The sequence below is a fragment of the Diaphorina citri genome, unplaced genomic scaffold (assembly GCF_000475195.1).
Source record: "Diaphorina citri unplaced genomic scaffold, Diaci psyllid genome assembly version 1.1 scaffold879, whole genome shotgun sequence".
Classification (NCBI taxonomy): Eukaryota; Metazoa; Arthropoda; class Insecta; order Hemiptera; family Psyllidae; genus Diaphorina; species Diaphorina citri.
The window spans coordinates 60473-82810 of NW_007378311.1; the positions used below are offsets into that span (position 1 = coordinate 60473).

Genomic DNA, 22338 nt, shown 5'->3' on the forward strand with positions numbered 1-22338 from the left:
GTATAAATAAGCACTATTATTATTATTTTGCCAGTCCAGAACGGTGAAAGAGATCTCAAGGAAAATTCAGGAAAAATACTTTTTTTTATTATTTTTTTTTCCTCTCCCCTTTTTTTCAATCATTTTCCATTACCTTCTTTTTTGTTTGACACTTATCCCTTCTTCCTAGTGTAGCTTTAAACCCCCCTTTTTTTTCTTCTGAATCTTTAGTTTCTCCACGATCATGATTTTATTTTATTATTACCTACATCTGTAGGTACCTATCTACCTATTACATATTATTTTCTTCTTCAATCCTGTTTTTCAATAAAAACTTTTTACAGGTATCTCTTATGTTGATTCTGATGTGTGTTGACAAACTGTAAACAAAAGACATAAACACAACACCTTTCAATCATGATAAAATTATTATTACTATTCTCATTTATTTATTTTTAAGAAGATACCTACATTACCTACATTGTGAAAAAAATAATAAAATAAAGTTGGACTCCATTACTGAATTCGTCTAATGGACGAAAAATTTAATCACTTTGTGATCTGGTAGTAAGAACTGGAATGGATCTTACCTAACTTTTTCCCTTAATAGCCAGCTCAATAATATTTGAAGTCATATAAAACTTTTATCTTTGTATCTACCTATGACCAGGACCTCAGTATGAGTTTGAACTTGGTTAACTTTTGAGCAATTTGATTGGGTGAAAAGTCTGAAATCGACCAATTAGATTTGCTTAATCCAAAAGTTAACTTTAACTCTTGTGATGAGAAATCTGATTGGGCCAAAAAGTCTGAAATTGACCAACCAAACCAAAAAGTCTGAAATCGACAAATTAGATTTGCTTAATCCAAAAGTTAACTTTAACTCTTGTGATGAGAAATCTGATTGGGCCAAAAAGTCTGAAATTGACCAACCAAATTTTACAAGAGTTAAACCAAATTCAAACTCTGATTTTGGTCTTGGGCATTCTCTGTTAGCTCGTAATCCTTTTTTTTACCCTAATTTTAGTTTTGTTTTTATTTTAAGACATGAAAACCGTTTCCTTTGAGTGATTGTTCTTCGTAACTGCCCTTTTACGTATATTATGGAGACTTTCATTCAAGTGAAGGGACGGATTTTCTCTATCTCAACTGTGTATGTCAGATTTTTATTTTTTAGGTAGATTTTTTTTTTTTTTTTAACTTTAAGGGGTTGACCAACCAGATCTAACAAGAGTTAAACCAAATTCAAACTCTGATTTTGGTCTTGGACATTCTCTGTTAGCTCGTAATCCTTTTTTTTACCCTAATTTTAGTTTTGTTTTTATTTTAAGACACGAAAACCGTTTCCTTTGAGTGATTGTTCTTCGTAACTGCCCTTTTAGTCTAGTTAGCTTGGAGGGTAGGCTGCCTTTAAGTGCTACGTAGTAGGTTTAATTTCCATCTGGACAAACTTAATCCTTAACAGGTGTATTGTCTGTTATTTTAATGACTGGCTTTATCCTATACTTTCCTCCTCTCTTTGATTTTTAGATGATAACACCTCAGCAGTTGAATCGTTCCCAAGAAGAACGGCCTATGTGATTTTTGCTACTTTTCAGGAGAGACATTTTATTACAGTGATGTGGAAATTTATCCCAGAATCATGTTTTCTTACACATAGGCCCTTTTACATGAAACCTTTCACTTCTTACTGTACTTAGACAGTTTCTTCTATCAAGTCTAATCCTTCGTTTATATTCTTGTATAAGTCTAAAACTCCCTTCTTGGGCATTTCTTATTTCATGGATTAAGGAAAATACTTAGTTCTGGAATTTCTGAGATTAATAAAAAGTACAAAAGTTGATCATAACAGCTTTGCAGCTGGAGATTCCAATCTTTGTTAATGTGTCAAAATACTTCAGATGAAACTAACTGATCAAAACACAATAAAATTAAAAATCAATCAAAATCAAATCATGGTATCTTTGTGGTAAAGCAGAGAGATTTCTCACAACTTTGTGGGTATCACAGTATTACAAGTCTTTCATTTACTCAATCATCATATTTATTATTGCTCGTCTCTTCAACTTGTTGCCCTTTTACGTATATTATGGAGACTTTCATTCAAGTGCAGGGACGGATTTTCTATATCTCAACTGTGTATGTCAGATTTTTATTTTTTTAGGTAGATTCTTTTTAACTTTAAGGGGTTTTCATTGAAGAAGGGTCTTAAACTTAAAGACGAAACTTGAGTTTTGAGTAAAATAGCTTTGAAGTTTTTGATTTCCACTGAAAAGTACCTATTGGGATTTTTTTCTTTTTTAATGGAAATCCTAATATGTGATATCTTTTAAATCAGATTTTTAACAATATGACCCATCAGAAAAACTATTCTAACCATTCTAGTTAGCTGGTAGGGTCTATGTCGTGGGTTCGATTCCCTCCCGGGGCGGACTTTATCTTGTAAGGTTCTTTCTCTGAATGGCTGGCTTTCTCCTATCCTGTCCTCCTTATCTCTGCGATTTCGGAACGATAAGACCTCTGTTGTTACAGTGAAAAAATAACTCGTCTTGCCAGCCTAGTTAGCTTAGTTGGTAGTGCGTCTGCCTTGTAAGCGCTAGGCCGCGGGTTCGATTCCCGCCCGGGGCGGATTATAATTTTAATATCAAAATCAAATTGAAAATTATTAACATTTCGGGGCGTACATTTCTCCTCTCTTTCTCAATTTTACTTGAAAAATAAAAAAATAAATAGGTAATAATTTTATTTTCAAAATCAAAGTCTATCAAAATTTTGCGGGATTACATCCCCCCTCTCTTTCTAAATTTTACTTTTTTTTTTTGCTCTCTTTTAATTTGTAATAAAATTGTAATTAAGTGGGCAATGTTTTATTTGACATCAATTACATCATAGGTTAGATAAATAGGTTGCATAGCCCTAAACCTGCACATTTCTCTCTCGTCAAATTTGCAGACGTGCCCAAACTCCCCCAGCTTCCTGAAAAGTACCTATTGGGATTTTTTCTTTTTTAATGGAAATCCTAATATGAGATATCTTTTAAATCAGATTTTTAACAATATGACCCATCAGAAAAACTATTCTAGCCATTCTAGTTAGCTGGGAGGGTCTAGGTCGTGGGTTCGATTCCCTCCCGGGGCGGACTTTATCTTGTAAGGTTCTTTCTCTGAATGGCTGGCTTTCTCCTATCCTGTCCTCCTTATTTCTGCGATTTCGGAACGATAAGACCTCTGTTGTTACAGTGAAAAAATAACTCGTCTTTTCTTCTTTCCTTTTTCACCATATTGGTACCTACCTAATAAGAATGATGCAATTTATTATGATTTATCAGAAAAGCCTTTTACCTAAAAAGGACCCTTCTATGAAAACCTTCGATTATGATTTTTAAGTTGTCCTCTGTTTTTTGTTCTTCGTCTCTCTTTCCCATTCTTCTTTCGTTTTTCACCATATTGGTACCTACCTAATAGCAATGACGCAATTTATTATGATTTATCAGAAAAGCCGTTTTACCTAAAAAGGACCCTTCTATGAAAACCTTCGATTATGATTTTTAAGTTGTCCTCTGTTTTTTGTTCTTCGTCTCTCTTTCCCATTTTTATTTTTGTTTTGTTTATTTGCTTTCCTTGTAATAAACATACGAAAATTCTGTTTGTAAAAAAAGCATGTTTTCATTTACGTTAAGACAAGTTTAGTCAGTGACCATAGCACCAATTCCCCAAAGATCACGGAAGTTGAGTAACGTTGCGCTTGGTTAGTATTGAGATGGATGATCATCTGGGTAATCGGGTTCTACTGACTTTTTCATTTTTATTTTTGTTTTGTTTATTTGCTTTCCTTGTAATAAACATACGAAAATTCTGTTTGTAAAAAAGCATGTTTTCATTTTCGTTAAACAAGTTTAGTCAGTGACCATAGCACCAATGCCCCAAAGATCACGGAAGTTGAGTAACGTTGCGCTTGGTTAGTATTGAGATGGATGATCATCTGGGTAATCGGGTTCTACTGACTTTTCGTGGACTCACTCAGGGTGGGTGAGGTAAAATTTTATCCTGAAGGGATAAGGTTCGTTATCGGAACGGCTGGCTTTCTTCTATCCTGTCTTCCTTCTCTCTTCGATTTCGGGACGATAAGTCCTTAGCAGTTACAGTTCCCTCTATCAAACTTTTTTAAGACCTTAGAGCCAGCATAGTCAGCTTGGAGGGTAGGGCGCCTGCCATGTAAACGTGGGCTCGAGTCCCGCTCGGGGCGAACTTTTTTTTTCATGTGGATAAGAAATTGAAAACATCTTCTAATTTACATTTGAAACGAAAATAATTATTTAGGTTGATAAAGGGGAAAAATGATTGAAAATGCAGCAAAAACATAATAGAAATTCACTAATTTGTATGAACTACTGTTGGGAAAAATAACCTATTAATCAATACCTCCTACAATTGTAAAGAATATGAACTATTTTGTTTGTTCAGTGTGTATTGTTTTTTTACTTTCCTTATCCTATGGGAAAAAAAGTAATTAAAATTAGTTTTACTTTCCTTATCCTATAGGAGGGAAAGTAATGTAAAAGATTTGCTATTCAGAAAGATTGCTTGGTTACTTGGGTAGTCCACATTGTGTACGAAGCATGAGAACACGAATTAGCGCTAGGTCCGGAGGCCCAATTTGGGTAATTTCTGGTGTGATCCATTTATGGATCACACCGGACATAGAGCACAACCTACTTTGTATATGTATAGTGAACGAGTATTTGAAATGCGGAAAAGCGGAAATAATGAAAATTGTGCTGTGAGCCATAACCACAAAACATAACGTTTAAAATGAGCAATGTGATGGTTTCAAACAATAATATAAATAACCAAAAGTTAATGTGAATAAGATAAATTTTCGAATGAAGCAAAAGGTGCCCTGATATCCATCATGTTATACGGTAGTAATAAATATTTGGTGTGACCATCACACAAAATTTTACCCATAAAAATTACCTCCATGCAAATAAATATAGGTACAAGCTGGAAGTTTCAATGTGTAAAAATATTGTAATATTGAGGACAGCTCGATGAAGTTGGGAACGCTGTACTATGCGTTGACCATTTCAAATTCCCAGAAATGTACATTCAATAGTTTTGTCTGAATGGAGGTATGGGATATTGAGATACTTTGTCCAGGGACCACAATCAATATTTTGCTAATTTAAAATCAAAGAAGATTTCGTATCTGATTAGTGCAATGTCGTTTGCAATCAGATACGAGATAGAGCTTAAATTCTAAAACCAGCCAATGTCGATGTGGGTCCTACAAACCATTAAATCAGTCAGTTTTAGTGTTTTAAATTATTATTATTTTCCAAATATTACAATGTATTACAAATGGGTAAAATAATGAAAAACGGCGGAATAAAAACAGAAGCAACAAAAAACCAGTCTGTTCATTTCGAACAGGACTCCTTGTGTCACAGAATCGTCTCATCGAATTTCACTTCGCGTTGCCGTTTTGTAGTAACGGTTCCTGGAAATGTTGGCGCGGCCAACAACGGAACCATGACGGGAAATAGGGTAACTTGCGAACTTGATGGAAGGTCGCTGCGATCCACCGTATAGTTCCCGGAAAGCTGAGTAGATTTTAGTGAAGAGGTCCTCGAGTGAACACATTTGGATGTGGATGGTTCCTGAGATGTGATAGAGTCCAGAGGGGTTTCTTCCTCAACTATGGTGAAAGGAGACACAGCCGGGAACTGGTTGGCCACAATCGGAACCCAGCACTGTTGATGGCTCGTCCTCACTGGAGAGTGGTCTGTGAAAGAAATACGACAATGTGACTTGGGATTTTTCCAAAGAACAAATAAATCTTCTTCTTTTTCCTCGCCTTTTATAGATTTTTACAAAGAACAAATAAATCTTCTTCTTTTTCCTCGCCTTTTATTGTGTTCAGATGGGGTCGGCGTTTTTCGTCAGCCTCTCAATCAGCCCTCGGATAGTAAGGTGATTGCTTTCGGATGACATTTAGTTTTGGCTTCGAAAGTTTCACGAGTGGATGCCCCTCGCACTCACTCAACCTTTGCTATTTCTTTAGCAAGGGAAATTTAAGGCTGATGTCCTTCCTGTTTAAAGTCCCCCAGCCAGACTGAGCTGGATTTGCTATTTCTTTAGCATAAGGCTGATGTCCTTCCTGTTTTAAGTCCCCCAGCCAGACTAAGCTGGTCTACTGGCTGTTTAACATCCCCCAGCTAGACTTAGCTGGTTTACTCCCTGTTTAACATCTCCCAGCCAGACTTAGCTGGTTTACTCCCTGTTTAACATCTCCCAGCCAGACTGAGCTGGTCTACTCCCTGTTTAACATCCCCCAGCTAGACTTAGCTGGTTTACTCCCTGTTTAACATCCCCCAGCCAGACTTAGCTGGTTTACTCCCTGTTTAATATCTCCCAGCCAGACTTAGCTGGTTTACTCCCTGTTTAACATCTCCCAGCCAGACTGAGCTGGTCTACTCCCTGTTTAACATCCCCCAGCTAGACTTAGCTGGTTTACTCCCTGTTTAACATCTCCCAGCCAGACTTAGCTGGTCTACTCCCTGTTTAACATCTCCCAGCCAGACTTAGCTGGTCTACTCCCTGTTTAACATCCCTCAGGCAGACTTTGTGTTTTATTGGTTAATTGACTTTGCTACTTACTTTGTGATATGTTGGAAAGATTTTTCTTCATCGAGCTATGCGTGGACGAGCTGATCTACTCCCTGTTTAACATCTCCCAGCCAGACTTAGCTGGTCTACTCCCTGTTTAACATCCCTCAGACAGACTTTGTGTTTTATTGGTTAATTGAATTTGCTACTTACTTTGTGATATGTTGGAAAGATTTTTCTTCATCGAGCTATGCGTGGACCGCCAGTTACTCGATCTGACCTGACCTCTGGAAGATGTGTTCACGGCATCCACACTCACACTCCGGTTCATTTTATGACGCCAAGGCTCGTCCTTGTTCTGAGCGTTGGTGGATATGAGCTCGTTCAGAGAGTATAACTTCTGAGTAATATCTTTGCCTGAAAAGAGAATAGAAAGGGTAAATAAAAGTTACCTTTTTTTTATTTCGCGAAGAAATCGACTCCGCAGCAAATACTAAAAGTGGAAATAAAGGTTCCATAAAGGAAAACCTTGAGGAGAAAGAGATGAGGCCGCCTTACTGAATTATTTTGATTCCCCCCAGTCCTTCCTACTATAAAGGAAATCTCAGAAAATTGAGATACGAACTTCGTACTCGGAAATCGACTCCGTAGCAAATACTTAAAAGTGGAAATAAAGGTTCCATAAAGGAAAACCTTGAGGAGAAAGAGATGAGGCCAGGCCGCCTTACTGAATTATTTTGATTCCCCCCAGTCCTTCCTACTATAAAGGAAATCTCAGAAAATTGAGATACGAACTTCGTACTCAAAATATAAATTATGTCACTAACTCTTTTATGTCGGATTTGGCTTTGGAATATATTCCTAAAAATATAAATTAAAGATATCGGATTTATTTTTCTGAACATTTCTGATTTATTTTTCTAAACCAACCAACATCTAGGAACTTTTTTTTTCTTCCTCCTTGTCTTTTGTTCATACTTACCAATTAACGAATTAAACACACTCTTCAACATAGGTCGATGTCTGAGTAACGTCCTAAAAATATAAATTAAAGATATCGGATTTATTTTTCTGAACATTTCTGATTTATTTTTCTGAACCAACCAACATCTAGGAACTTTTTTTTTTCTTCCTCCTTGTCTTTTGTTCATACTTACCAATTAACGAATTAAACACACTCTTCAACATAGGTCGATGTCTGAGTAACCTATCTAAACTAATTCTGGACCAGCACAAATACAAACAGTCCTCCTCTGCAGTTATTGACACCTGAAAACAAAGTAAAGTTTAAATTATTATCATTACTTTTAAGAATTTTATTGAATACCTACTCTTGGTATCGAAACAAGAGCATTCAATAAAAGTTCTTAATGACCTAAAAAGTTATAATTATGCTGAGTACCTATAAATTTAATTGATTTAGGGCACCTGGTAAACATTTTTATTTATAATTAGTTACTTTTAATAATCTTTTGTAGGAAAGATAAGGAAAGTCATTAGGTACTTTTAAGAATTTTATTGAATACCTCTATGTACTCTTGGTAATGAAACAAGAGCATTCAATAAAAGTTCTTAATGACCTAAAAAGTTATGATTATGCTGAGTACCTATAAATTTAATTGATTTAGGGCACCTAGTAAACATTTTTTATTTATAATTAGCTAGGTACTTTTAATAATCTTTTGTAGGAAAAATAAGGAAAGTTAAACGCCCAATTTTTATAATCGCCTACAAACTTTATGAGTATGCAATGTGCACAATTGTATACTCAAATAGATATGCATGGGTTAAATATCCAACGGCGCTCGGCGGAAACCATTTCTTTTTTCAGAATAGCTGTACAGTATCTAGTACCAATATTTTTATTTGGTTACCTGGTATAGCTCATCACTACTGTTTTGGCATGACATATATTCCGGAGAGTCCACAAATTGGAAGGGGCAAACGTAATGCAGATGTGTGTCATTACATGTGACAGTCATTCTGGAAAAAGACGAACAACACCAATGGTTAGAAAAAATGTGAGAAACACCCAACAAAAATAATTATGATAATTTAAAAAATTGAATAAAAAAAAAAACCTAAATAAAGAAAATACTTATAATCTATACAAATGGACTTTGTAAAGTTACAAGTTGGTCAAATTTGATTGGGTCGTACGACTAGAAATCTGATCAAACGTAACTACAGCCTGACTGCCTAGTCACGTCTTAAGCCATGTAAATAAATATAGGTAACGACTAGAAATCTGATCAAACGTAACTACAGCCTGACTGCCTAGTCACGTCTTAAGTTGGACTAATGGCCAAGATAATGTCTTCCCCTCGGTTCTACTCTTAAAATTATAGGTCACTTTCTGCAATGTCATCCTTTAATATCTGTACATAGTCAAAGTAAACGTACCTAAAACAAATAGCAATATCATTGAACGAGCAAAAAGCGATGGTCTATCTTTACTGGCTTAGCCAAATCACTCTCCAAATCAGCATAAAATGTATTAACTGAGGCAAGAAAAACAAATTCAACCTATAATGATGGTAACAAGCGGGTCGTCCGTTAAAGTAAACCACAAACATACGTGCCGCGTTGTTTTCAGTAGGTATATTCAAACAGGTATGCATGGGTTAAAATATCCAACGGCGCTCGGCGGAAATCATTTCTTTGTTCAGAATAGCTATGCAATATCTAGTACCCATATTTGCATTTAGTTACCTGGTATAGCTCATCACTACTGTTTTGGCATGACATATATTCCGGAGAGTCCACAAATTGGAAGGGGCAAACGTAATGCAGATCTTTTCTCGCTTTGAGTTCATAGGTCGTCGCGACAAATTTCGAGATCAGAGCTCATTTGTGTGAGAAAATGTGAAAAAAATCCCCCAAAAACCAGTTTTTTTGGTTTTATGGTTTTCTTAACAAAATTTGCACCACCATTTTCGTGTTCCTGGTATATAAAAAGACCTTTAAATTAATATATAGGTCGACCAGGTTTGGATAAGTCCTTCTATGGGAACAGACAGAGTGACAGACAGACAGACGACACCGAAGCGAATACAATAGCCCGTCCACTATACCTTTTTACTTTCCTTATCCTATACCTATAGGAAGGAAAGTAATGTAATCGGGTCAAATTTTCGATGGTCAGTTTTTAGTGTCAAAACACGTTTGAGGTCCCTAGTCTGTGTGTCCGTGTGTCTGTCTGTAAACAAAATATCTCGAGAACGGTAAGAGCTCGAGACTTGAAATTTGGTATGTATCTTTCAAATGTGATAAGGATGCGACACGAAACTTTTGGTTAAAACCGGTGCAACGCTTGGCGGCATTTTACCGCTTTTTGGCGGTTTTCGGTGTAATTTAACAATATCTCGGGAACGGTATAAGCTAAAGACTTGAAATTTGGTATATAGTTTGTGTTTGTGGTTTGTTTATTTTATTGACTGACTGACTTAGGTGTTGAATCATTCATTGTTTTTTTTTTCTTATTTTTAACCATGTTGAAATATTTGGTTATTTAGAGACATCTCAGAGAGGGAGCAGGAGCAGACAACCTTCCAATCTGAAATCAGAAGAGAGAATGAGCTCTGACAAAAATCTAGGTATAAAGAAACCTCCTCTTGACCCCCTACTACCAAAACTAAAGCACGGGATCAGGGGAAATGTAGGGGGTTGAGGGGAGGTTTCTCCTATATTTTGACCATGGACCTCATTTCTCCAATTCTCCTTCAACCTCCAAAGTAGAAGGTTCTCATTGATTCCACTGTGGTTAGATCTTTTTTCAATTTCTTCATAGTGAGATCGCTGTGTCCGCAGTTTGTTCGCGGTTGGTTTGTTCGCGATATCCGCGGTATCTACGGTTTGTTCGCGATATCCGCGGTTTGTTCGCGGTACCCGCGGTTTTTTCGCGCTATCTGGGTTTTGTTCGCGGTGTCCGCGGTTTGATCGCGGTGTCCGCGGTTTGCTCGCGGTATCCGCGGTTTGTTCGCGGTATCCGCCGTTTTTTCGCGGTATCCGCGCATTGTTCGCGGTATTTTCAATTTCTTCATAGTGAGATCGCTGTGTCCGCAGTTTGTTCGCGGTTGGTTTGTTCGCGATATCCGCGGTGTCTACGGTTTGTTCGCGATATCCGCGGTTTGTTCGCGGTATCCGCGGTTTTTTCGCGCTATCTGCGTTTTGTTCGCGGTGTCCGCGGTTTGATCGCGGTGTCCGCGGTTTGTTCGCGGTATCCGCGGTTTGTTCGCGGTATCCGCGGTTTGTTCGCGGTATTCGCGGTTTGTTCGCGGCAAAATATCTCGAGAACGGTAAGAGCTAGAGACTTGAAATTTTGTATGTAGCTGTCAAATGTGACAAGGATGCGACACGAAACGTTTGGTTGAGATGGTTGCTGCGCTTGGCGGTATTTTGACCGCTTTTGGACAGATTTTGACCGTTTTTTGGCGGTTTTCAGCTATAGCAACAAAACGGTTAGAGATATTGTAAAATTTAGGGTAAAAAAACACTCAAATAAGCATCATTCAATAGGATAAGGAAATTCGTGTGATATTCACACCAGATTTTTATTACTATTGTAATAATAAAGGAAGGACGGACTAAAAATTGGTTAGCCTATGAAAAATATCTGTGCACCTTTTTCTTTTGTATTGGGCTCTATTTTAAGCTACCTAGGACAAAATTTTAAACTACCTAGGTATTTATCAAGTTTCCTTCTTTAACGCGCTAGTCCTAGGTTGTTCATTTAGTCCCAAAATTTGATGAATTTTTGCAACCAGATGGACGGTAACTTTGCTTGAAGCATTTGTTTAACTCTGACAATTCTCCAAGTCTGTTCCGACATAGACTCCGATCATTCTCAGAGACAAATACTTTAACATGAGACTGTAGATCCGACCCTTACCCGAGTTTCCCTCCCCTATTTATCAAATGCTGTTAAAGGAGGTTTCAGTCTCATTTTGGCAGGATGAACAAGGTATTCTATTAAAAATGGCCAAAGAAACAGAGGTAATCACCCAAAGTGGAGCTACAGCCCAACAAAAATAATTATGATAATTTAAAAAATTGAATAAAAAAAAACCTAAATAAAGAAAATACTTATAATTTATACAAATGGACTTTGTAAAGTTACAAGTTGGTCAAATTTGATTGGGTCGTAAGACTAGAAATCTGATCAAACGTAACTACAGCCTGATTCGATTAAGTGGTGTAAGACTGCCTAGTCACATCTCAAGTTGGACTAATGACCACGATAATGTCTTCCCCTCGGTTCTACACTTTAAGTTATAGGTCACTTTCTGCAATGTCATCCTTTAATATCTGTACATAGTCAAAGTAAACGTACCTAAAGCAAATAGCAATATCATTGAACGAGCAAAAAGCGATAGTCTATCTTTACTGGCTTAGCCAAATCACTCTCCAAATCAGCATAAAATGTATTAACTCAGGCAGGAAAAACAAATTCAACCTATAATGATGGTAACAAGCGGGTCGTCCGTTAAAGTAAACCACAAACATACGTGCCGCGTTTTCAGTACACGAATAGACGCTCGAATCTCTGCCAAGGGCGAGGATCTATTGAGATTCTGCTGTAAATTATTTTATGAGATGTCGTCTTGGCTCTCTTAGTTAAATAAGTAAGTACTTATATTAATTCTTATTTTACTCTCTACTAGTCCGTGCATTTATCTAGCCTTTTCTTAGTACCACATATTGTGCTTCTAATAGCACACCAGCCCACAAGGCACAATAAAGGCTTCCCCTGGTAACCCTTGATCGTGGTTTCGATTCCAGCCCTGCGCAGTAATTATATTCTACTCAAGAGTATACCTACTATACTTTTCTATGATTTTGTTAATACCTCTAACCCAAAAGCTTTCCCTCTCGTAAACTAAAGCTCCCAAAGGTTAGGTACTAGATCACTGATGAGCTCAAAATTAAGGAAAGGATAGACGAACAATGAACGCTTCTTTTTATCAAGAGCTGAAAATGCTGTGCTATAGTTCATATGAATTATCGTCCTTACAAAGCACTGAAAGAACAAAAACTGTTTACCTATTCAGAGATAAAGAGCTTTTGTGTTCCGCAGCTGTAAATTGTTCGTTTCTTAACCTATTTTTGGAGAAAATACTCTCTTGCGACGAAATTAAAAGAAAAGCAGGGAAGCTTCGAAACCTTGTCTGGGTGCTTTGTATACATATAAAATACCTAATGGATTCTTGAACGGAAGGTAATCACCACCAGACTACGTTAAAATCTACATAATTCTCTACCACCCAACGCAACGCTTAGATCTCTAACCCTGTCCTTATTTTCAAACAAATTGAGATGAAATTCCACAACTTGGTTTACCAGAACAGGACTTTTGCCCACCTAAAATACCTAATGAATTCTTGAACGGAAGGTAATCACCACCAGACTACGTAATTTCTACAGAATTCTCTACCACCCAACGCAAGGCTTAGATCTCTAACCCTGTCCTTATTTTCAAACAAATTGAGATGAAATTCCACAACTTGGTTTACCAGAACAGGACTTTTGCCCACCAACTCTTTGAGGCAAGGAGATTTTTCTCCGGTGTCCCCCCAGTCCTAAAAGTAGTGACATACTTACTTTCCTCTCAGTAGTATTGACAGTCTTTCATCGGCCGAAGTTCGCTCCTCTATGGCGTAAGATTCGCCCTGTGCTAGCTTACAAATGGTAGCTTCGCTCGTCAGTTCTTTGAATTGTTTCTTGCTGATTTTGACCGGGTTGAACACCCGGATGTACAGCTCGGTAAGTTCTATCGATAGGGCAGGTGGGAGGAAAATGCTGATGAGAGCCCCAGCGTGACTAACGTTAACTACAGCGAGGATCATGTTCCAGACGAAAGCATCGTAGAAACAAACGTGAACGCCGGCCCAGAATGCAGATATTAGAAAGCCTACCGCAAGTAGAAGTCTGTGAACAGGAAGTTGTAAACAAATTAGTCAAATCAGATTTTTTGCAAACGGCTGAAAATATAGGCGGGTCTGAAGTTCCTGAATCTGTCGAGTAGTCGACAATTGAGGTGGCTTGACTGGCATAAAATATTTAGTTCGCGGTATTCATGGTTTGTTCGCGGTATCCGCGGTTTGTTCGCGGTATCCGCGATTTGTTCCCGGTATTCACGGTTTGTTCGCGGTATTCACGGTTTTTTCGCGATATCCGCGATTTGTTCAATTCAATTCAATATATTTATTTAATATTTTAAGTGCATTAGTAGGTATTATTTGTTTTCCATACAGTCCGAATCCAATAATTGTTATGAGGAAAGAGAGAAAGAAAGTCTATATTTTTGCCTCTCCCCTTTTTTTCAATCATTTTCCATTACCTTCTTTTTACTTTCCTTATCCTATGGGAAGGAAAGTAATGTAATCGGGTCAAATTTTTGATGGTCAGTTTTTAGTGATCCGACCCTTACCCGAGTTTCCCTCCCCTGTTTCTCAAATGCTGTTAAAGGGGGTTTCAGTCTCATTTTGGCAGGATGAACAAGGTATTCTATTAAAAATGGCCAAAGAACAATCATTTTCCATTACCTTCTTTTTACTTTCCTTATCCTATGAGAAGGAAAGTAATGTAATCGGGTCAAATTTTTGATGGTCAGTCTTTAGTGATCCGACCCTTACCCGAGTTTCTCTCCCCTGTTTCTCAAATGCTGTTAAAGGGGGTTTCAGTCTCATTTTGGCAGGATGAACAAGGTATTCTATTAAAAATGGCCAAAGAAACAGAGGTAATCACCCAAAGTGGAGCTACACAAATTTGCATCCGTACACCTTCACGAGGCAATTAGAGTTTGAGATAGGAGTCAACTATGAAGTTTAGTATCCGCGCGTTACCAAGAGACCCTTCCTTGTCATCTAGATAATAGCGTAAGAAGAACAAGTACCTAATTATGTGATATTGAACACACCAAGGTCTCAAACAATAGACGCTCGAATTTGTGCCAAGGGCGAGGATCTATTGAGATTCTGCTGTAAATTATTTTATGAGATGTCGTCTTGGCTCTCTTAGTTAAATAGGTACTTATATTAATTCTTATTTTACTCTTTACTAGTCCGTGCATTTATCTAGCCTTTTCTTAGTACCTACCACATATTGTGCTTCTAATAGCACACCAGCCTACAAGGCATAAGTAGTAAAGGCTTCCCCTGGTAACCCTTGATCGTGGTTTCGATTCCAGCCTTGCGCAGTAATTATATTCTACTCAAGAGTATACCTACTATACTTTTCTATGATTTTGTTAATACCTCTAACCCAAAAGCTTTCCGTCTCGTAAACTAAAACTTCCAAAGGTTAGGTACTAGATCACTGATGAGCTCAAAATGAAGGAAAGGATAGACGAACAATGAACACTTCTTTTTATCAAGAGCTGAAAATGCTGTGCTATAGTTCATATGAATTATCGTCCTTACAAAGCACTGAAAGAACAAAAACTGTTTACCTATTCAGAGATAAAGAGCTTTTGTGTTCCGCAGCTGTAAATTGTTCGTTTCTTAACCTATTTTTGGAGAAAATACTCTCTTGCGACGAAATTAAAAGAAAAGCAGGGAAGCTTCGAAACCTTGTCTGGGTGCTTTGTATATAAAATACCTAATGGATTCTTGAACGGAAGGTAATCACCACCAGACTACGTTAATTTCTACAGAATTCTCTACCACCCAACGCAACGCTTAGATCTCTAACCCTGTCCTTATTTTCAAACAAATTGAGATGAAATTCCACAACTTGGTTTACCAGAACAGGACTTTTGCCCACCAACTCTTTAAGGCAAGGAGATTTTTCTCCGGTGTCCCCCCAGTCCTAAAAGTAGTGACATACTTACTTTCCTCTCAGTAGTATTGACAGTCTTTCATCGGCCGAAGTTCGCTCCTCTATGGCGTAAGATTCGCCCTGTGCTAGCTTACAAATGGTAGCTTCGCTCGTCAGTTCTTTGAATTGTTTCTTGCTGATTTTGACCGGGTTGAACACCCGGATGTACAGCTCGGTAAGTTCTATCGATAGGGCAGGTGGGAGGAAAATGCTGATGAGAGCCCCAGCGTGACTAACGTTAACTACAGCGAGGATCATGTTCCAGACGAAAGCATCGTAGAAACAAACGTGAACGCCGGCCCAGAATGCAGATATTAGAAAGCCTACCGCAAGTAGAAGTCTGTGAACAGGAAGTTGTAAACAAATTAGTCAAATTATATAAGTTGTAAACAAAATATTTACATAAGTTTGAAATAAATTTTTACATAATTCTCAATGTTTCCATGGATTGTCTGTCCTAGGGATTTTAAGATCTCATTTAGGAGTCTCGAAGTACTCTCAAAATTTATCCTATATTGTATCAAAATACCAGAAAAAAGGAATTATTTTAATTTTCTGGTATTTCAGACAACCTACAGGTACGAATCTCTAGAATTTATCGACTTACCTGAAGAATAAAATGCTTGGTTTGTAAATTCTAGGAGCACAGAAAGCTATGACAAAACAAATGTGAGAATATTGGAAGAGCTGATCCTGTGTGCTCACCCAATGAGGGCAAAGTGTACTCAGCGTCTCATTATCCATCTTAGCACTTCTTTTAGACAGCCTCTTCTGATTTTTGTCTTCTATTGTTACTACGAGCAACCCTAAACGAAGTTTTCTCTCCATTAGAAGTAATTTCATTGCGGAATTTTACCCCTTTTGTTCATTATTGAAGAGAACTGAAAAAAGAAGAAGAAAACATGCAATATAAAATAAATCAGTTTAATGATACGATGATTAGGTTGTTCGTGTTTACTACGTAGTGTTAGGTTCCTATGAGAGGTATTAGAACGTACAAGTACATAGCTATTTAGGTTATGTTGTTACGATGATTAGTTCGCGGTATCCGCGATTTGCTCGCGGTATTCACGGTTTGTTCGCGGTATTCACGGTTTTTTCGCGTTATCCGCGATTTATTCAATTCAATATATTTATTTAATGTTTTAAGTGCATTAGTAGGTATTATTTGTTTTCCATACAGTCCGAATCCAATAATTGTTATAAGGAAAGAGAGAAAGAACAAAGGAAGTCTATATTTTTGCCTCTCCCCTTTTTTTCAATCATTTTCCATTACCTTCTTTTTACTTTCCTTATCCTATAGGAAGGAAAGTAATGTAATCGGGTCAAATTTTTGATGGTCAGTTTTTAGTTTCAAAACACGTTTTGGGGTCCCTAGAGCCTAAATCCAAAGTTTCAGCCATTGGTCCGTGTGTGTGTCTGTCTGTCTGTATGTAAACAAAATATCTCGAGAACGGTAAGAGCTAGAGACTTGAAATTTGGTATGTAGCTGTCAAATGTGACAAGGATGCGACACGAAACTTTTGGTTAAGACCGGTGCAACGGTTGGCAGCATTTTACCGCTTTTTGGCGGTTTTCGGTGCAATTTAACAATATCTCGGGAACGGTATAAGCTAGAAATTTGGTATGTAGTTCATAAATGTGACAAGGATGCAACACAAAACGTTTGGTGAAAATAGGTGCTGCGGTTGGCGGTATTTTGACCGCTTTTTGGCGGGTTTAGCTATTTAGGTTATGTTGTTACGATACACCTCGTAAATTTAGTTTTTTTCCAAGTGAACGGAAAATCCAGTCTATTCAGTTCTGGATTTAATCGGTAAGAAAATCTAGACTCCTCACTCCTCAGTGTTCACAAATCTACTAGGCTTTAATCCATGGGAATATTTATGTCCATCCTCTTGATGAGCAAACTGAGTTATGCAAGAACGAAGAATAAATTTCATATTGCTTTATGAAAAACTAGCTCCTGAAACACGTTTTTCAAAATGTATTCACAAAAAGCACGTGTTGAAATGTTGTATTGTCCCAGAAATAGAACCACTTCCTTTTCCAGAGTAACAAAAAAAATTGCGGAGTAAGAATGGGGACAAAAGGAGGAAGATGAAAAAGATGGAAGAAAATCACCCAAGAAGTAAAACATATTTCTTCGATGAAGTGCTCCAGAAACGTGTGTCTTTTTTCCTGATATATCAAACATATTTTTACTTTTTACATATTTTCGAACGCATTTGCTTTTCTCAGAAACTTTCAACATTCTAGGAATTTGCTTTTACTTCCATAAAAATAACCATAATAACAGAAAAGAGGGAACATATATCCTTTTATAACAGGATGGAAAATAATGTATCAGGAATCTTTAAGTTCATGTTGAAAAGTTGGAAACCATGAGTGAAATCACTGATCGGTGAGCTAGCTAACATTTCAGTGCTTTCTACTGATGATAACTACATTGATAGCAAAATATAATTTTATTGGTGATCTTGTTATATAAGTAATGAACTGCTAGTATAATGGAACAACATGTTCTAAGCTGACAGTCTAAAATTTAGACTCTAAATAAAGCACTACTTGTACTGAGCAGTTATTTACGGACATGGAAAGCGGAATAGCAGTTCATATATTTTTCAAGACAGATAAAATATACCTATCGTTGATTCAATTCAAGGAAATACCTAGGTATAGGAAGACAGTTTTTCAATTTTTCTCCATCCAATACCTCCCAGGTCGAGCATTCTATTTGTTGACATGAGTTCAAAATGCTTGGTAAATATTGAGAACAGTTTGTACACACACTCTGTTTCATGTTCCTTTCCCTTTTCATCTTTTAAAGCGTTTCTTTGCTAGTACAGTGCTTTCAATATGAATACATTAATGAACTGTTAGTATAATGGAACAACATGTTCTAAGCTGACAGTCTAAATAAAGCACTACTTGTACTGAGCAGTTATTTACGCACACGGAAAGCGGAATAGCAGTTCATATATTTTTCAAGACAGATAAAATATACCTATCGTTGATTCAATTCAAGGAAATACCTAGGTATAGGAAGACAGTTTTTCAATTTTTCTCCATCCAATACCTCCCAGGTCGAGCATTCTATTTGTTGACATGAGTTCAAAATGCTTGGTAAATATTGAGAACAGTTTGTACACACACTCTGTTTCATGTTCCTTTCCCTTTTCATCTTTTAAAGCGTTTCTTTGCTAGTACAGTGCTTTCAATATGAATACAAGTACCCAGAACGATGTCTTTTGAACTTTTTTTGCCTTCTCATAAAAGCTTTCAATAAATTTCAGAGTACGGTATTGACATTTCGACCATATGGATTAGTTCATAATTATAATATGCCTTCTCATAAAAGCTTTCAATAAATTTCAGAGTACGGTATTGACATTTCGACCATATGGATTAGTTCATAATTATAATAATTGACCTCCGGGACTTATGAGCGGGAACTGTTTTTAAATGTTCAATACATTTTTATTTTTCATTTAAATTGAAAATTTTACATTTGTGACAATTTTGTTGGAATCTTATGCAGTATTATTTTGGCAAAATTTGGGTCGCTAATTTTCATTGATTGTTTCTCTCTGAGCAAATTTGGTTTGAAATTCAGGGAAAGCCATTCTCTAAGCGGGAACTGTTTTTAAATGTTCAATACATTTTTACTTTTTATTTTTTCATTTAAATTGAAAATTTTACATTTGTGACAATTTTGTTGGAATCTTATCCAGTGTTATTTTGGCAAAATTTGGGTCGCTAATTTTCATTGATTGTTTCTCTCTGAGCAAATTTGGTTTGAAATTCAGGGAAAGCCATTCTCTAATAATAACAGAAAAGATGGAAAATATATCCTTTTATAACAGGATGGAAAATAATGTATCAGGAATCTTTAAGTTCATGTTGAAAAGTTGGAAACCATGAGTGAAATCACTTAGTACATAGCTATTTAGGTTATGTTGTTACGATACACCTCGTAAATTTAGTTTTTTTCCAAGTGAACGGAAAATCCAGTCTATTCAGTTCTGGATTTAATCGGAAAGAAAATCTAGACTCCTCACTCCTCAGTGTTCACAAATCTACTAGGCTTTAACCCATGGGAATATTTATGTCCATCATCTTGATGAGCAAACTGAGTTATGCAAGAACGAAGAATAAATTTCTTATTGCTTTATGAAAAACTAGCTCCTGAAACACGTTTTTCAAAATGTATTCACAAAAAGCACGTGTTGAAATGTTGTATTGTCCCAGAAATAGAACCACTTCCTTTTCCAGAGTAACAAAAAAATTGCGGAATAAGCATGGGGACAAAAGGAGGAAGATGAAAAAGATGGAAGAAAATCACCCAAGAAGTAAGTAAAACATATTTCTTCGATGAAGTGCTCCAGAAACGTGTGTCTTTTTTCCTGATATATCAAACATATTTTTACTTTTTACATATTTTCGAACGCATTTGCTTTTCTCAGAAACTTTCAACATTCTAGGAATTTGCTTTTACTTCCATAAAAATAACCATAATAACAGAAAAGAGGGAACATATATCCTTTTATAACAGGATGGAAAATAATGTATCAGGAATCTTTAAGTTCATGTTGAAAAGTTGGAAACCATGAGTGAAATCACTGATCGGTGAGCTAGCTAACATTTCAGTGCTTTCTACTGATGATAACTACATTGATAGCAAAATATAATTTTATTGGTGATCTTGTTATATAATTAATGAACTGTTAGTATAATGGAACAACATGTTCTAAGCTGACAGTCTAAATAAAGCACTACTTGTACTGAGCAGTTATTTACGCACACGGAAAGCGGAATAGCAGTTCATATATTTTTCAAGACAGATAAAATATACCTATCGTTGATTCAATTCAAGGAAATACCTAGGTATAGGAAGACAGTTTTTCAATTTTTCTCCATCCAATACCTCCCAGGTCGAGCATTCTATTTGTTGACATGAGTTCAAAATGCTTGGTAAATATTGAGAACAGTTTGTACTTTGTACACACACTCTGTTTCATGTTCCTTTCCCTTTTCATCTTTTAAAGCGTTTCTTTGCTAGTACAGTGCTTTCAATATGAATACAAGTACCCAGAACGATGTCTTTTGAACTTTTTTTTGCCTTCTCATAAAAGCTTTCAATAAATTTCAGAGTACGGTATTGACATTTCGACCATATGGATTAGTTCATAATTATAATAATTGACCTCCGGGACTTATAAGCGGGAACTGTTTTTAAATGTTCAATACATTTTTACTTTTTATTTTTTCATTTAAATTGAAAATTTTACATTTGTGACAATTTTGTTGGAATCTTATCCAGTGTTATTTTGGCAAAATTTGGGTCGCTAATTTTCATTGATTGTTTCTCTCTGAGCAAATTTGGTTTGAAATTCAGGGAAAGCCATTCTCTATAGAACAGTTGATATGAGGAGTAACATATCTGAGCATTATAAGGACATTTCCCCACCAAACAGGAACTTTCAAAAAGAACAAAATATAAATGATCCAATTGTAGCTCGATAGCTGTACACTGTACCTATGCTTTGTATGATATTTTCTCGAGTTCCTCATTCCAATTTCCATTTAAATATTTCAAAGACATGTTCCCACATTATTAATAAAAATAAATAAATGAGACTACATCCCACGACAACTCTCAATACTTTTCCTTCAACAAAAACAATTTAAAAGGGAAAAATTAAAAAAAAAATCAAAGGAAAATAAAGTGAAGGTAAAACTAGCAGAACAGAAAAGAAGAGTGGTGTATTTGTGGGCGAAATTGAGCATTTGATGACTTCAATTTTCAATAAGAAATTTTCAAGACCACTTCATGATCTTTGAGAAAAGAAGCCTTTTTTTAATTTTAAATTTATAAAAGAAACCGAAGAAACAAGAACGACCATACTTCCATTTTCTTTTTTATATAATTTTTTAATATATTTTTTATTGTCCCTTTTTACTTTTTAAGTACGGAAAAGAGTGAAGAAAATGCAATAAATTCTTATTATAAACATTTTACAATATTAAATATTAAAAGCTGCAACTTTCCACGAACGAAAAACGTAAGAAGGTACCATCAACTTTCTGGTGAGGTACTTCTTCCCTACAGTTTTCATAAAACAGGCATTTGTTTCAATGTTATAGCAGGTAAAACAAGAATATCAATTATATCAATGTTTAGTCTTAAATTCTTACACTCTGTCTGTTTACTATAGGCGTTCACAAGGATCTTCAAAAAAAAAAAAAAAAAAAAAAAAAAAAAAAAAAAAAAGTTAGATTTATCAAGCCACGATTTTCAAAATGCGCTGGAAAAGGAAATTATGGTTGGTCAGATTTTCAATACATCAAAGGCAGGAAATGCCAATACGCTATTAACACGTTACTCTCTAACATAATAATACTCTCCAAGTAAATGGAAAAATTAAAATCAATTTGTATCTAATTTTTTTAGATAGTGAGAATTGTAACCATGGCACTGAATTCCTCTTCGGAGAGGAATGAACTCTTCAATACATCAAAGGCAGGAAATGCCAATACGCTATTAACACGTTACTCTCTAAGAGACCGCCTTAACATAATAATAATACTCTCCAAGTAAATAGAAAAATTAAAATCAATTTGTATCTAATTTTTTTAGATAGTGAGAATTGTAACCATGGCACTGAATTCCTCTTCGGAGAGGAATGAACTTTAGCATAAATCAAAATCTACGCTATTGTCAATCGCTATCCACTCATTTCGATTTACGATATGTGAAGTGCACAGTTCTAAAGTTGCTTCCACGAATACGGTCGTCCGCTGTCAATGTGTTAATGGAAAATGCTCACTAATTAATAAGGTCGAATAATTATCATGACCCAATAGTTAATTGATGTATGACCGTAATCTGAAACTATATTGAAACTTTATAAGGATGAGTGCATCTCTCTCT

General features: G+C 36.2%; 1 protein-coding gene and 1 long non-coding RNA gene across 3 annotated transcripts; both read right to left on the reverse strand.

The window, feature by feature from the left end:
* Positions 1 to 2076: 2076 nt before the first annotated feature.
* On the reverse strand, positions 2077 to 3405 carry LOC113468879. Its single transcript, XR_003392471.1, has 2 exons — positions 2967 to 3405; positions 2077 to 2258 (listed from the first exon to the last, which is right to left on the reverse strand). It is a non-coding gene; the product is annotated as an uncharacterized LOC113468879 (long non-coding RNA).
* Positions 3406 to 4699: 1294 nt separating this feature from the next.
* LOC103512744 (blood vessel epicardial substance-like) lies at positions 4700 to 16274 on the reverse strand. Of its 2 annotated transcripts, XM_017445530.2 has the most exons (6): positions 16012 to 16274; positions 15418 to 15744; positions 8462 to 8570; positions 7745 to 7856; positions 6801 to 7004; positions 4700 to 5763 (listed from the first exon to the last, which is right to left on the reverse strand). In XM_017445530.2, exons 1-6 carry the CDS (start codon positions 16245 to 16247, stop codon positions 5423 to 5425), a joined length of 1329 nt encoding a protein of 442 aa, XP_017301019.2. In that variant the 5' UTR covers positions 16248 to 16274; the 3' UTR covers positions 4700 to 5422. The 2 variants fall into 2 exon arrangements, with proteins under 2 accessions (XP_017301019.2, XP_026681941.1); XM_026826140.1 differs by lacking the exons at positions 15418 to 15744; positions 16012 to 16274 and adding an exon at positions 13188 to 13504.
* Between the last annotated feature and the right edge of the window lie 6064 nt (positions 16275 to 22338).